The sequence below is a fragment of the Mauremys mutica genome, chromosome 6 (assembly GCF_020497125.1).
Source record: "Mauremys mutica isolate MM-2020 ecotype Southern chromosome 6, ASM2049712v1, whole genome shotgun sequence".
Lineage (NCBI taxonomy): Eukaryota > Metazoa > Chordata > Testudines > Geoemydidae > Mauremys > Mauremys mutica.
Window position 1 is genome coordinate 30,026,838 of NC_059077.1, and position 16,719 is coordinate 30,043,556.

Consider the following 16,719-nt stretch of genomic DNA (forward strand, 5'->3'; position numbering starts at 1 on the left):
AAATTCTGCAAAATTCTGCATATTTTATTTGTCAAAATAATACAATATAATCACTCCAGTTTCAATTATTTTGGTAATTTATTTCAAAATACCAGCCAGCAAGTATGTTTGTAACAATACAGACAACAAAAAAGATTCAGGAAATATTTTTGACAAACAGATGCCTTACTAGACAAATTAATACAGAACTTTGAGTAATAATTCACTTAAACTACAATACAGAAACATATTGCAAAATCTTGAGGGAGTCAGGTGTAACCAAGGAGCTACGGGAGAGGGAAATAATTTATGGGAAGGAGCCTGGGAGTGAATCTGGAGGGTTGTTGGGTGTGGATGGGAGAACAGGGCTTTTTTTGGGGGGGCGGGGGCTGTTGGGGAGTCGCCCCCATGCAGACCCTGTCTGACCCCTAGCCTCTCCCATTCAGTCAGGCACATCTGCCCCTGTCCCCGTGTGTCCCTGCACCCCACCAGGCCTCATGTATCCCTGCAACCCCCACATCCCCATGTTTCCCTGTACCCCCACTCCCATTCAACCCCTGGCTCATTACTGTCACCCCACTAGCGTCTGTTTCCCTGCCCCAGTCTGTTCCCCTCACTAGCCCTTCTGAACACCAGTCTATGTGATCCCCCCCAACAGCCCCATGTGCCCTGCTCTGTTTGTCCCCCACATATCCTGTACTTCTCAGCTGGCCCTGCGGGCAGGGCTCTGTGAGGAAGGCAGCCACTGCCCCCTCCATCTCCATGGCTGGCTACTCTGGCCCTCAGCTCGCTGCCCTCTCTTATGGCAGCACAGCAGCCCCTCGTGGGCAAAAGGTGTAACTGCAGTGTCTCCCTGGCAGAATCTATTTTCTGTGGAGAAAAAAAAATCTGCATAGAACATGAATTCTGCACGTATGCAGTGGCGCAGAATTCCCCCTGGAGTAGATCCTGACAAATCTCATGAGTTAAGCGGAAATAAACCTGTTCTGTACTTGGATGGGAGTCTACTAAAGAATAGTCAAGGATGCTACAACACAGAGGTACATATAACAGTGCTCCTGGAAAGGCTGTCTTTTGGATAAGTAAGAGTGGGGCCCTGACAATTTGTGGTCATTGAAGACTTTATGGCAATTTGTGTAAGAGTAGGGGCATTAACCCAAATGTTCTGGTTACATTCAAGTTTGTTTGTTTAATTACATTCCACGTAGACAACATTCTCCCTGGATTTTAAATTGGTAACAGGTTATTTTTATTCTATTATGATATTTTATTTCGTATTGTTTATTTTCATTCACTTACTGCCCTAAAATAGCACTTTGGGATTCTTTGGGATGAAAGGCAATATGTAAATATGCAATACAAATCTGTCTTAAATGTCCACTAAAAGGACGGCCAAAAATGGACACTTCAGATGTGTTGTCTTCTAATAAAGACAGAGCAGAACTGAACTCATTACACATGATGATATTTTGTCAAAACATGAGGATGCCTAGTAAGGGTGGGCAGTCTCTTGATATATAAATCAATGCTAGGACCTTTTAATGTCAAGCGTATTTATTCATTTGTTTGGTAGTTTATAAAGTACAAAATGTCACATTTTTGTACAAAAAATGCCTCTGTGTTAGGACAGGAAATCTTAAGGCAATGTGTATCATCTTAAATTTCCAGAGTTCACCATCAATTTCTTCCTAATTGCAAATGATGCTAACTAAATTTGGGTTTAAGAATCTTCATAGGAAATGATAAAACCCTTAATATTGTTAGAAAAATATGATAAAGATTCCCCTTTGAGTATTCCTTTGGTGTAAAAAATGGCTTTTGTACGTTGTATTTGCTCTGTCTACCAGTAAAAGATATTTTCTCTAAGATGTTGTGAATCTGAACTTACATTGTAACATTTACTGTCAGCTTATAGTGGTCCTGATCTTGCATCATCTGCTCACTCTGTGAAGTCACTAAGAGTGTTGGATGATCTATGAATGCAGGATCAGGCCCAATGTAGGGAAGCAAACATTATACAGGTTAATCTTCTTAACCAATTGGACTGAGGCCAGGAAGTCTCAGTATCATAAAGATTGACTTTTACCAGTAAGGAGACACAAACACAACAACAGATATTTGAGATTACATATGTATAATGTCTGGATACAGTATAGGCTTTATAGAATAACTATTTGACAAAGAGACAGTTTCATGTTTATATTTTAAAAGCAGAATAGGAGATCTTCATTATTTTTGTTACAAGTCTAATGAGCTCTAATTAGAAGCATTGTAGATATTTGAAACGCATAGTCATGTACATCTTCCTGTGGTTTTGTGATGGTCAAATGATATTTCCTTTTTGTTGGTTTAAAATCTCCTGAATTAAACAGAACATACATATTATTGCTTATTGACACAGATGCATTCTATCAATTGTTTTATGCCTACTGTTTACATTCTCTAATTTCTTTATTTGATCTCCAACTTCATTCTGACTCAGGGTTGGATTTGGGGTAAAAAAACATTTAAAAGTGCCTACGTCCCATTTCCAAGGCTGTTAGGAGCCTATGTTTCATTGAAAGTCAGTGGGGGACTTAGGATCCTAAATCGGTAAGGCACTTTTGAAAATTGTACCTTTAATCTCATTCTGATCTGGTCACTCTCTTCATGTGGGACTCACTTCCCAGTCCTCAAATGCAAAGGCGGTGGAAGCGTTCTACAAATCCTTAGTTATGGGGGAAGAGCCAGTGAATGTAAAGCCAGGGGAGCCACCTTGAATGCCAATCTCCCATGTCACAGAAGACACACCAGGTGCCAGGAGGGGCGAGTAGGAGGAGTGGCTAAGTGCACTATTGTCCTCAGCTGGCAGACAATCCATTGGGAAAGATTGCCTGTTGGCACAAGTTAAAGTAGTCTGTGCCAGGACTGTGACTGGGGCAAAGAATCAGGGAGCTCAAACCTGTCTCTGAATTTCCTCTCTTTCTCACCACCACCACTTGCGCTCCTTCAGCATTACTCACTCTCCTTGTCTACCCCTTCTGTCACTCACTTCTTTCAAAATGACCAATTTGTTACTTCTCTCTCTTCCCTGTTGTTCATGGTCCTCTATCTCCCTCCCTGTCTTTGCTCCTTTTTGCTAATGACATGTAATCTATTTTTAACTCTGCCCTTCCCACTATCCTGGACTCCTTCACTCCCTACCCTCTCTGTGCTATCTACTCCTATTGTTTTGGGGCCTAATCCTGCAAACTTAGTTACATGAGTAGTCCTTATACAAGTGAGCAGTCACACTAACTTTAATGGGACTATTGGCATATTTAAGGTTTGATATGCAAATTATTTGGGTTTTTCATGTTTGGGCCCCCTTTTTTAAAAAGTGCTATGTAAATGTAGTAAAGTAATCATGATGGTAATGAGGAAGATAATAAAAATGAATTAAAATAGAGCTCTGAAAACAGCACTGAACTTGATTTCTGAGTTAAATGCTAAGGGCCCTTCAGTCATGAATGAGTTGTACATATTATTTGTTCCAGTTCTGTGCCACTCCCACATAATGTATATTGAAAATGTGCTAGATAAGAACAGTAGAAAGATTTTTTTTTGTCTTTTGAAATATTCTGCTCATAAAGAGCCTAGTAAATCTCTAATATGTCTTCTCTTTTACTTACCTTCCTTTAGGAACTGACTTAAACTTTTCGGTGCCTGGTGGTGCTATTTTCTACACCATTGTTATCTTCTGATTTACTGAAGAAAGAAACAGGTTTAAATCCAAAACCCAAAATAAGCTTTTAAAATGAATAGACTGTACAATAAAAATCATAGTGTTCATCCCAATCCAATGATCTGATTACCTAGCATGCACTAAAAGCATTTTAAATTTTTCCACTGTGATGTTACTTGAAGGCAAGAGAAAAAGGAAAAGAACAAATATGTATATTACATAAAATATTATTATAGCAAAATAACCTATTCAGAGACCTTTACCAATCAGGTAGCGACTAGCCTAACCATCCAGTGCTTTCTGCATTCAACCAAGTCATTTCCTGAAACCATAAAACCCTAGGAAAGGATTATTACAGTGAAAAATTGACAGTAATGTTTTTATAATAGGTTGTGCTAGTGTTCCTACTACAACAACTCAGTAGTATAAATTCATTTTGTGCTGAAAATCAGGATATAGAGTGTTGTTCCCAAGTTGAGGTATAATAAAAACACATTTAAAATTACACTTCTATAAACAAAACATAAGAAAGATGCTGATTTTATTATTATTAAATTATTTTGCAAGTGTTCAGCATGGTTCATCAGTTCACCAAAAACTGATGAAACAGTGTATAGTATGATTCCAAATACCAAAAACTGAGGAACCACAGTATACACTGTTTCATCAGTTTTTGGTATTTTGGGTAAAAAGGACCAAAATGTTAAATTTTTAAATATTACTAACATAGGGCCCAATCCTTCAGTTGTTACTCTGGATAATCAAGAAGGCTTTTGTCTAGCTACAGGACTGAATCTGCTCAGTGGCTATTTTTCTAAAGGATTTTTAAAATCCCTCTTTTTTTTTTAAGTTGGGAGTGAAATCTGTCCTTATGAAGAATGTCAAAGAGGCAGTCCTGGAATCCAGTCCTATCTGTTAAATACATAGTTACACTACAGGCAATGAAAATATATGATTTCCAATGTGCCCAACCCATTTGGAGGGACCACCTAAGGGCGAGAGAGAGTAGTTTAGTCTCCATAGCATTCAATCCTTAGCCTCTCTCTGATGATTGTGCTAAAAAGGGGCAAATTAGCACCAATTGTTAACGTGGTTTTTGTGTGATGGACACTTGTCCAGTAGTAAAAGGACTAAAACTATCATTTCATTTCATGTAGTCTCTCCTTACAATGCCTACAGCTATTAGATAGTAACTGCTGTTGGTCAACTCGGACCTGGGCTAGATTTAACTAGTGTAGACATGAAAAGTTCGGTTGCTCCCATTACTTACTCCTGAACCACCCAGTCCCCCTGGCAATACACTTTTTTTGATGAGACTATTATTTATGTCACAAACCATAGGGATTCAGGACAGCAACACACATCACAAAAAGTTAGAATTTGATGGAATGGCTCCAAAGGAAAAATTCCAGGCCATCTGGTACATAACTCTGTACTTTAAACAGCTACTAATATATAGCTATTTAATTTGATACCAGAGAGCTTTAGCAATCACACAAACACTACACACTATAAAAACTCCCTAACTGTATTTATCCAGTAGGACAGAACTCCAACCTCGTAGGTAAATAATGTATTAAATAAAGATCAAATGGCTTAAAAGGAGACTTTGCAGGCTTTCCAGTGAAAATAATGTGCATTTTATATACCATGAGTAAGAACTTATTTTGTTATCTTTTTAAAACAGTAAATCCCGGTTTCAGTCAGATTGTTTGTGATGAAAGTACGGAAATGTGAAGACATGGCAAAGTAAGACAGCTACTCAGTCATTGACATAAGACATACCCACTGTATCCCAAAACACTTTCCAGCATAATAAACATAATTACAGAGTTAAATAAATAACAGCAGTGCTAAAGAGGAATTAAGAGAGATAATCAAGGGAGAAAATACTATATTTTTAGCTGGCTTTGGAAATGAGCGGGAGGGGGATAGCAGTAGACTACTCCAGATGGTAGGAGTGGTAGAAGAAAAGGCGCTTGCATCAGCAGTGTGGACATCATACAGAAGAACAAAGAGGAGACCAAGCTCTTGCTGAATGGAAGGAGCGAGGAGGGGAGCAGAGAAAAACAAAGTTCATGAGAGCCTAGAGCAACTCCATGGAAGGAAGGGTACTTTTGAATAGGATCTTTAAATGAATGGGAAGCCAGTGGAGGAGTATAGGGGGAAGTGATTGTGCTCTGTAAGGTCATTATAGTTGATTTCAATAAATTAGTACATTAATCCTGGTATAAGCATGGATATCAAAGAAGGCTAAAGTTTGTCTTTACTGTGCATCCAGAGTTCCATAAGCCTCTAGGGGGAAGGAATTCACCCATAAGCTACAGAGCAGCAGCAGAGCTGCCTCCCACCTGCTTCTTCAGCCACAGTGTTGCAGTACTTCTTGTGGCTGGTGTATTCTGCTACACCACATGGATGGGAAAATGGGTAGTGCATCGAAGTAGCTTCATATCTACAGGTCCTGCCCAGGACCTTCCCCAAAAATCCACTACCATGATGGCATGGTGATCCTAACTCCCAATAAAAGCTCCCCAAATTATCACCACCCTATCCCCCCACCACATAACCTACCCACACCAGTTTACTGTATGAAGGGTCTTTCATGTACTATATACAGAAGAGGAAGCCTTGTGTGCCCCATAATGCAGACTAAACTAGAAACACAGCACAAGTGAATGGGTGGAAACATTCTGGAAGCGTTTTCTATCTGAGAGTTATCTCTCTCATCCTGAATAAGTTATGGTCTTTGATGGGAACAGTATCAGGCCATTCTACCTGTTCGATTCTGTGATAAACAATAAATTAAAACACCCACGGCATTCATACTTATACCTTACAATGTCATATGTTAAGAGCAGTGTATTGTTCTTGACTCTGAGTTACCTAGTGTCAAAGCTGTTTAATATTCCATTAAAAGTTAGTACAGTCTAAGTATTGTAAAAATAATAGTCACTACTTACAGTTGCTCAATTTGTTCAAATTCTTTTTCATCTTCTGTGGGACAAAGAAAACTGTCTGGTTATTATATTGTGTTTACTGTTAAGAAGTTATTTGACACTGAAAACCATTTCACTTCATTTTATAATGAATTAATTGTCTAACATATAAAAGAATCAGTAAAACAGTAAACAAGGAAATTCTGTACTAATCGGCATACAGAATATACAGCTGAAGTACAATTTTACTATGCTCCCTTTTATTCAAAATACCTTTCTGCAGCCTGTCTAAGATTAAGCTGTTGTATTTCCCACAAACTTCTCATTTTAGGAAAGTTTGGGGACTCTCCAACGGTTTATAGAACTGAGCATTGAGCTTTTTCTCTGTAGAGAAATTACATTTAAGTTATATCCCATCAGTTGTCCTGAACACATGACAGTTTGAGTCACATATACGTGCTTTTAACATTTCAGACTCTTGGGATAAATTCAGCCCACAGGTTATGCACTGGCAAATGCCTGAAAAGCCACCACTAAACTCTGGCATGCAACTTTAGCATCCTCTTCCAAAATCTGAGATCACACTACAGGTCTGTCCCAGCTCATATCACAAAATGGATATTTGAAAGGGATATTTGAGCTCAGGGGCTGTGATCAATTCATTTTGTTTTAATAAACTGCTACCCTCCCCCTCTCCACTATGATATTCTTGACATGAGTAATCTCCATCAGTGCCTGTGCGGGTTTGTGCACCCACTGTTCTGGGAGCATTTAAAATCAATCCTTGAAGTCCTTATCTGCTAATTTTACTTGTGTGAGTAAGGTTGGATTAGACCCTACATAGGCACTTGTGTCCCTTTTAAAAGCATTTAGGACATGAATTTGACCCTAAATATTAGGAAATTAAAACTTAAATAATGATTAATACTCAAAAGAAGATATTTTCATTTAGAGAAAAATATATAGACAACTATCGTGGAGAATTAGGAGCCACATTTTGTCCTTGACTATAATTTAAATTGAAATGGTGTGTAGAGTATGCCACTATATCTAACATATTATAGTAGTAAAAAGTGCAAAGTGTTATTTAAAAAAACAAAGAGATCGTACCTGCATGCATCTGTTTCTTTTTGGAGTACATCTCATACAGGAAAACAATAGCTACTAAAATAATTACTTCAGCAGCTATTGCAAGAAATGGTTTGAGTGGTGTCATATAGGTGAGAACTTTAAGGGATACTTTTCCTTTGCTCTCTCCTAGTTTAAATACAGCTTGGCACCAGTATGATGTATCATCTTTCTCTGAGATGTTCAGAATCTTGAGTTTCGTTATGTTGGCATATTTTTCATCGACTATATACTTATCTGGCATCAAAGAATCATTAACAGCAACCTAATATAAAAAGACATTTAGAAATTATATGAGTGCAATGTCAAAAATGTTTAATAAAATCCTTTATATTTTGAAAGTGGAAAATCCCTGTATTTACAACAGGTAACATTAGGTATAACATTAAATAGTGTTGCATATGTAGCACATTTTATCAAAATGTATCCATTCCAAATGTTTTATCCAAGTAAATACACTTTACATAGTAGATGGAATGGGGCAAGGGATAGTGTGAACTCCACTGCACTGGAACTGGGAGTTGCTGCAGGGCAGGAAATACAGAGAAAAGAACAGAGGATACTCACAAAGACAAGGGAGAAAGAGAAATGGAGAAAGAAGGATGGGGAAGGATGAGAAACAAAGGGGAACTAACAGTGGTGGGCTTCACAGCGTATGATCAATTCAAGAAAAGGCACTAAATAATAGTAAGTGAACATTTAGTTACTGCATAAAGATCATATGCTCCTCTAGATATCTGTGCAAATCATAAAGTGATACCAGTGGGCATTTCACTTAGCACTGTGTGGCGCGTATAGGCCTGAATTTATATCCCAGCTCACATATCATAATTAAACAAAGAATTCTTCCCTTTCTTCCAAGATAAGTTTGACATCCCTGCTTTACAGACTAATTACAAGCTATGTCCACACAGCCACAGTACACAACTGTTCAGTTCAATACATAATAGCACAGGTGAAGAAAGAATACCTTATTTAGTTCAAATAAGAGGAATTTTAGCTAGGCACCTCCAAGGAAAACAAAATTGCTACAAATATCAGGGCTTGTCTACACTTAAAATGGCACAGCTGTGTTGGTACAGGTCTTCAGTATAGACATTACTCACACCAATGGGAGGGATTCTACCATTGGCATAGATAATCCACATTCCTGAGAGGCAGTATCTAGGTCAATGAAAGAATCCTTCTGTCGACCTAGCACTGTCTACACTGGGGGCTAGGTCATTATAGCTACGTCTCCCGGGGTGTGGACATAGCTATCTATACCAATGTAAATTCCTAGTGTAGACTAGGCTGAATTGTACCTTCAAAGTCATCAGTGAATTAATTGCTCAGTGTGCTGCTAGAGGTGCTCACTTCTAGATGAGATGTAACACCTTGGCACTTTTGGCAGACCCAGTGCTCATTCCTGATTACATTCTTATTGGATCATCAGTCTGCCTGGCTAAAATGCCACTGAAGGTAGAATTCAGCCTAGTGAATTACCAACACTAATTCTACCAGCATTTGTTTTTTCCCTGGAGATTATTAATCTGGCCCAACCCTGCTTGGTTTATGTGATCTGACAATAATATTGCCTGAGGTGGTACAGCTGCAGATAAGCTACATATATTCAGGGATAAAACCTGGGAAGCGTTGAATACTTGCCGCATCCCTTGAGCCTGATCTTCTGGCACTTGCTGGACTCTATGGGAGTTTTGCTTTTGACTTCCCTGATGTACGATCAGGTCTATTGACTAAAATAGGAGTTGGAGGTGCTCAGCACCTTCAGGACTTGGTCTCAGAATATACATTATTTTCCAAATATGACCAACATTTTTGTTTTGTTTCTATTACTTCCACTTCATTTGTTGCTGTCCTTTGCATTTTCCCACTTACTGGCACCGTTTCTTTGATGTTGAAACTTTGGGCCAGATCTTCAGCTGATGTAAATTGGCTTATCTCCACTGAAGTCAGTGGAGCTACACTGGTGTAAACATGTGAATTTCAAGTATTTATAAATAATGGGAATTGGGAGAGTGTGATGGCCACTTAAATAACATCTCCATTCATCAAATAACAAATAACATCATTCATCAAAGCGAAAAGTTGGCAAAAATGAAAAATGTAACCACTCCTAGTTATTGTTAGGGTGAGACTTGGTATAAATGACTAAGAAACATTATAGCTGTAAGGGTTAATGTGCCTGTGTTGGACTAGAAATTAGAGCAAGGTTGTCATATGGATTTGGGTTCTAATCAAGGCTGTACTTCTAAATTACTGTATACAGTTGGGCAGACCTCTTACCTTCTTTTGTTTAAGTCATCCCAAATGGAGAAAAATCAAGATAACTTATACTGCATTTTAGTTAAGCTTTGTTCAGCAAACAAAGCCTCCTGTCTTTCCTATAAAGAGTTTTCCAAGCTACTGGTCTCCACTGAAAAATTAAATATCTGCCCTAAATGTACTGTAGTAGTCCTTATTCACTACCCTGGGCTCCCCTATAATAAGACGGATGCTGCAGGGGAAGGATGGATGGTGTGGAAATGTAGAAGCAGTTATCTTTCCATGGGGCTGGGATTCCAGAGTTGTGGATAGCTTTGGCAAATAGGCACAGATGTCTTCCAGGACATCATTCCTCACACCAGTGGTGAAACAGCAGCATAAGATAATGATTTTGCTCTCGGCATTACCTTGTGCTTCCTTCCCCTCTGTGTTGCAAAAAATCTGAGAGATTCTTTTAGATAGCAACAAGGTGGAAAACCATCTCTACATGGGTTCTGAAGAGGAGCCATGTTGCATGAACAAAAAGGGAACACAGGGTATATTGTGGAGACACTGGGAATACTGTGAAGTCATTGGACTCCATACAAAATGCCTGCCCTCTGGACTCCTGAGGATTAAGAGAGATGGCTAACGAGGTCCCACAACAGGATGATTAGGAGGAAATTGTAAGTTGAATTGTGAGCTAATACATATTTTTCCCTATGGAGGACAGTATGTCTCTTGGTTCTTATTCAGAAAAAGCTCCCACAGGAATCAACAAAAGTTTTGACTGAATGTGGATAAAGTGAACACCTCAGGATTGGGCCCACCCATCTGATTTGTTTTGAGTCCATTAGATTGTAATCATATGGTGCAGGTCCTCGGTAAAGATATCTATGATGACCTATACTGATAGATTATAGTTTTATCGTGTGGGTGAATTCATATCAACTCTATCTAAAGAATAAGGTAGGATTTGTGAAAGCTGCTGTAGGTCTATGAAGAATGAATGAATTATACTCTGCAAAAGGACAATGTGCTTGCAATCAGTTGTTTCACTGTTTTGCGTGCCCAATGAAGGGAAATCTTACCTGGTCACTTCCATTACTCATGTACCAGATCCAGTTGATGGGAATATATTTGAGACTTTTACATACCAGGACAACAGAATCTCCTACATAACTGACTATGTGATGCTCTTTTCCTTCAATCTGAGGTACTAAGAATAAATAGAGAAAATTTACTAAGTTAGCTCTAAGGGTTTTAACTGAAATATATAACACATTAAGGCTTTTAATTTTTAAGAATGTATTAGTAGCAAGTCCATTCTCTTTTCATATCCTCAATTAATTTGCAAACTGTTGTATAGCATATGGCTTCTAATGTGTGAACTATGTAAAGGTTACTTCTAGTTGGTGTTCCACATACAGAATTTTCATTTATATCTATGGGAATTCTGCTTTCAGAGCAGTTGCAGGATTTGACATCAGTGAAGTAGCTATCAAAAAGTAACTTTTAAAAGCTAAAATATTAACTGACTTGTGGTATTTCCACCCTCCCACCCGCTTACCCGGCTGTGAGCAATCCATGGTTCAGATTCTGCTACAATCTATATGAATACATAAGCTAAGCATAAAAATCCATTCAATTTCCAAAACTGCAAGACTTCTTTTCAGACTATAATAATATAAAATAATAGTATTTGGTCAGTTTTGTGTGCTGAGAAATATTGCTGCAGAACAGTTTTCACTTCGTCTTGATTGAAAAAAATGAAGGGGTGATGGAAATGTCATACTTTCAAACACTGACTACTAGGTGTAGATGCCAAGTGAAGTGCCAGCCCAATCCTGCAAGATACAGTATTGGGCCACAACAAACAACGTATAAGATATTAATTTGGAATTACTTGTGCTGTAATTTTATCATCATTCTAGATGACCTAAAGCCTTCCCAGAAGCCCAGATCCTCCGTTGAACATATTGCTGCACCCCACTGATATAATTAGAGCTGAGGAAATAAACCATGACAGATAATTTATCTGATGAATGTCACTTCTTTTTTTCTGTTCTTGAAATATCTACTAGCAGATCATGATTTTCTCAAATGTATTTTTATTGCTTACATTTCACTCACTTTGTCTTGCTATTTGGAATATGAGACGACGTGTTTAGTGATGCTAAGTCATCACACAAGACATAGCAGGCCAGATCCATGCCTTCAATGGAGCTATGATCATTTATACCAGCTGAAGATTTGCCTCAAGTAATTTTTTTTCTCTTCTTTAATAGGATAAGTGTAAATTCTATATATTTTCTGTTGTGAATTTAAATAAATAAATTTAATATTCATTTTCTGTGAGTATACAAGCTTGCAGTCTTCAAATTCACTTTCCAGGAGCATTCATGCTAGTAAAATGTGATTGCTTGCATACTCTCTGATTGCAGAAAAGTGTGCAAATGTGACTGAAGAGAATTCATAAAAAATTCAAGTGAATATTCAAGAACGTTTCTCACCACTTGCTCAACTCTAGATGAGCCTTACTACTAGAAGCTTAGTTGTTACACACATTACAAATGTACATCAATCCAGCTGTCTCTGTGTACCATCATTCCATATTTTACTCATTATATCTTTAAAAAGGGCCTTTAAAGTCAGAGTAACTTTAATCATTAGCCCGTTTTAGTAAAGAGGGACAGTATCAGTAAAAATTGTTGCCAATCCTGTGCAATTTGGGGGAAGAGGGCAAAAACAAAACAAAAAGGTCAGAGAAGCAAAGGAACTGTCACAAATAATAAAGAAGGCAAATTTGAGTAAAAAAAAATCTGAAAACCCTTTTATTCTTCCAGAGGATTTTTACGGAATGAAAAAAGATTTTAGCATGCAATGGCAGAATATGGTCCTAGGTATTACAAGTACAGCTCCCACTGGCAGTTTATGTGACCAACACTATACATCAGGGAAGCCATACACATAATTCATGCAGGGAAGGGAGTATGGAGTCTTCGCCCTGGCTTTTGCATGGTCTTCTTAAAGGCCACACAGTTACAGCCCAGGGAAATGCAGTGACTGTTACCAAATTGCTCCACCTTAGCAGCACTTTGGAGGCAGAAGGGGTGATGAGTAGGCAATGACTTTGCCCACTTCTACTTGCACTAGGGTTAGAATGCTGCATTGCTTAAAATCCTAGATTGCTCCCTTTCCTGAGTAACTGGGGAACCACAATATAGCCCTAAATAAGGATGAACAGTTACAACTGAAAAATAAACCTCTCCTTTTAAGAAAGAGCAGGATTTAAACTGAGGCCTGGACGGGAACCCGCTAACCAACAGCCCCAAGTTACCACCAGTGGCAGATATAAGATAGCTCCTCCTCGTGACCCACAATCCGCAGAGGTAGAACCACACAGGACATTTCATCTTGCGTGATCTGACTGACAGTGGTCTTAGTGATCCCTGATTGGCTCTTTGATCCTATATAAGCCCACAGGGTGTACCAAGAAATGTTCAAATTACAGTGTGGATCCTGAGCTGGCTGTCATGACTGCCCTGCTGCTGAACTCCTAGTAGTGACCATGGCTCTGACTTGTACTCTGACTCCAGATTGACCCCTGGAATCCCAACACAGACCCCAATACCTGGTACTGATCCTTGTCCTGATTCCTGAGTCTGGCTCTGATCCTTGACTGACTCCTCACTCTGACTCTGGCTTGACCTTCAGCTTCACTCTTGACCCCAATACTGGCTCTGACACCTAGCTTCAGTTCCTGGATCCCAAGCTCCCGAAACTAGTCCTGCCTATGTTTGCCCAGGATCCTGATGCTCCTATATCTTCTTGCTTATTGTACATATTTATATGTGTTGTGTGGACATTTAATATTAATGAATACATTAGAGCACGCTGTGTGTGTTAGCTCCTATGCCCTCTATAATCTCTTTCTATGAGCTTCTCTTACATTCCTGTTGTTTCTAGTAGGAATCATGGGTGAAATGGCTCCAGTAAAGTCAATGGAAGTTTTGTCATTGACTTCACTGGGACCAGGATTTCACCCCAGGTCTTTTTCACAGAATTCTAGCATTCAAGCTTAAGTGCTGTTAGTGCTAAATTCATCCCTTGTTTGTAATCATGGAGTTAATTATAGTCGTGTTGACTTTAAACCACAGTGTTTAGCAATCAGATGTACTAGCATATCAGTCATTGCTTATGGCTTGGAAATTATTCTCACCACATTAGCAACTGGAAGATTCAGATCTCACTCTTTCCCCATTTCCCACACACTGACATCAATCTGAGAGGATGTCCAGTCAGCAGCTATTATGGCATCAAAAATGGCAGCTCGTGACCATTCTGAAGCAATTCTCCCATCTTATGGTGGTAAATCAACCAGTCCCTATTCATCATGTTTTGTCAGAGGTGACTTCTCTGATTAACTTTTCGCAGTAGCTATTTTATACTTTCAGAAGAATCAGAGTTCCTTTGGCCTATTTAAAATACACACTAGAATAGGCACTCAGCTAAATCTTATTCAGATGCTTGTAAGTAAAAATATATTGCCATTTCAGATGATGAAAGAGAGTTTGAATAAAACACTATACTTCTTTCTTTTTTATCAACCCAGAAGTAATTGCACTGTAGCAGTCTTGCTCTCTAGTGGTTGGAGGTTTGAAAGCAGATGTCATGCTTCTATGAAAGATTGCAGTGTAAGGGATAAAGTTTCATCTTTTTTCAGTGTGGCCAGGTACTAGCTGATGTAAATTAGCAGAGTTCCACTGACTTTCATGGAGCTGTGCTGGTTTCTGGTCCCACTGAGTGCAAGTTCTGTATGGTTTATTTTTTTTATTTTAAAGAATGTCTCCAAGCAGAGTTCTACCCAGTACTGCATACTGGCTCCACTGGTTTTCTTAACAAACCAGTGAGTGCTAAATGCTTTGTTTGCTTGCTTGCTTATTGGTTTTGGGTGGTGAGGGGAGCTATCATTGCTCCTCAAGAGCACTTTACATTTCCTTATCTGAGCATCTCTTTTCATTTTAATTGCTTCAAAACTTAGCAAGGAGAAAATGTCTTTTGGATTAAATTTCACAAAATTTTACAGTCCTTTCATTTTACCTGTTTCTCAGTCAACTGAATTTCATCTGCCAGTATTTAGGATACATCCTAAAATTTCTAACATGTTCCAAAATTCATATATTTAATGGACACACTAATGTGGGCTACAGTAATTCCTCACTTAACGTTGTAGTTATGTTCCTGAAAAATGTGACTTTAAGCAAAATGATGTTAAGCGAATCCAATTTCCCCAAAAGAATAAATGTAAATAGTGGGGGTTAGGTTCCAGGGAAATTTTTTTCACCAGACAAAAAAATATATTACATATACACTTATACTCTCTTATACACACAGTATAAGTTTTAAACAAACAATTTAATACTGTACACAGCAATGATGATTGTGTAGGTTGGTTGAGGTGGTGGAGTCAGAGGGTTGAAGAGGGTGGGATATTTCCCAGGGAATGCCTTACTGCTAAATGGTGAACTAGCACTCGGCTGAGCTCTCATTGTTGTTAATATAGCCTCACACTCTACAAGGCAGCACGAATGGAGGGAGTGGAGACAGCATGGCAGACAGAGACAGAGATACACACCACTCTACATTGCCTTTTAAAGTAAATCAGCAAGTTGAGACAGCAGCTGCGGCCAGCAAGCTCCCTCCATCCTGAGCCCTGTTGTGTCCCCACCCTCTCTATATGGAGAAGGAGTAAGCAGGGGGGAGGGAGATACCCTGACATTAGCCCTCCTCTTTCCCCATCCTCCCACTGCACAGCAAGCAGGAGGCTCCCGGGAGCAGCTCCAAGGCAGAGGGAAGGACCAGCACATGGCAGTGGGGGGAGGGACAGCTGAACTGCCGGCAATTGATAGCCTGCTGGGCAGCTGCCCCACAGGGAACTTAGGGGAGTGGGGAGCTGATAGCAGGGCTGCTGGTCCATCCTGGTTCCAAGCCCCCACCAGCTAGCTGCAACAGGCTGCTCTTCCTGCAAGCAGTGGACAAAGCAGGCAGCTGCTAAACAACATTATAAAGGGGCATTGTGCAACTTTAAATGAGCACATTCTCTAATTGATCAGCAACGTAAAAACGAAACAACGTTAACCAGGGTGACTTGAAGTGAGGAGTTACTGTATATGTGTATATATATATATATATATATATATTCTTTCTAAATTCACAAATGCTTATTTGAATCTGAAATTGCCAATATTCATCCAAATCTGAATTTAACTGTCTCAACTGTACCAGTCCCTAGTGATTTTCCTATTAAAGTCAATTAAGTTTTGAGGTTTAAATTTTCAAAAGTGACTAGTGATTTGGTTGCCTCACTTTTTCAATGTCTAAATTGAGACACCATTAAGAGGTCTGAATTTTCTAAGAGTAACGAACCGCCACTCTGAAAATCAGACCACTTTAAGATGCCTCAAGCTGGGCACTTCAGAATTTTAGCGTTTTCCATGTAAAGGAAGCAACTAAAAGGAAGGAACTAATTTAATCCATTGTTAAATAAAAGATTAGCCTTTGTTCAAAACTCTTCATTTCATATCTTAGGAAGGGCTAGCATGGATAATTACTCAAGATTCTCACTTAGCTTAAGTGGCTTAGCTACTACTGCTGCAGTTTTAACCATAATGAAATAATAACTGTTTTCAGCTTGAATGGCTAATCATTAATAGTTACCAACTATGA

General features: G+C 38.9%; 1 protein-coding gene across 3 annotated transcripts in view; it reads right to left on the reverse strand.

Moving 5' to 3' along the window:
• Window positions 1–68: 68 nt before the first annotated feature.
• The window catches only part of EMB (embigin), a 91,537-nt gene continuing 74,886 nt past the window's right edge, over window positions 69–16,719 (reverse strand). For all 3 annotated transcript variants that reach the window (XM_045020219.1, XM_045020218.1, XM_045020217.1), the window contains 5 exons: window positions 11,082–11,209; window positions 7,729–8,011; window positions 6,643–6,676; window positions 3,630–3,705; window positions 69–2,338 (listed from right to left, as the gene is read on the reverse strand). In XM_045020219.1, the coding sequence (XP_044876154.1) occupies window positions 3,648–3,705; window positions 6,643–6,676; window positions 7,729–8,011; window positions 11,082–11,209 (503 nt within the window). In that variant the 3' untranslated portion in view covers window positions 69–2,338; window positions 3,630–3,647. The remainder of the gene's footprint in view (window positions 2,339–3,629; window positions 3,706–6,642; window positions 6,677–7,728; window positions 8,012–11,081; window positions 11,210–16,719) is intronic.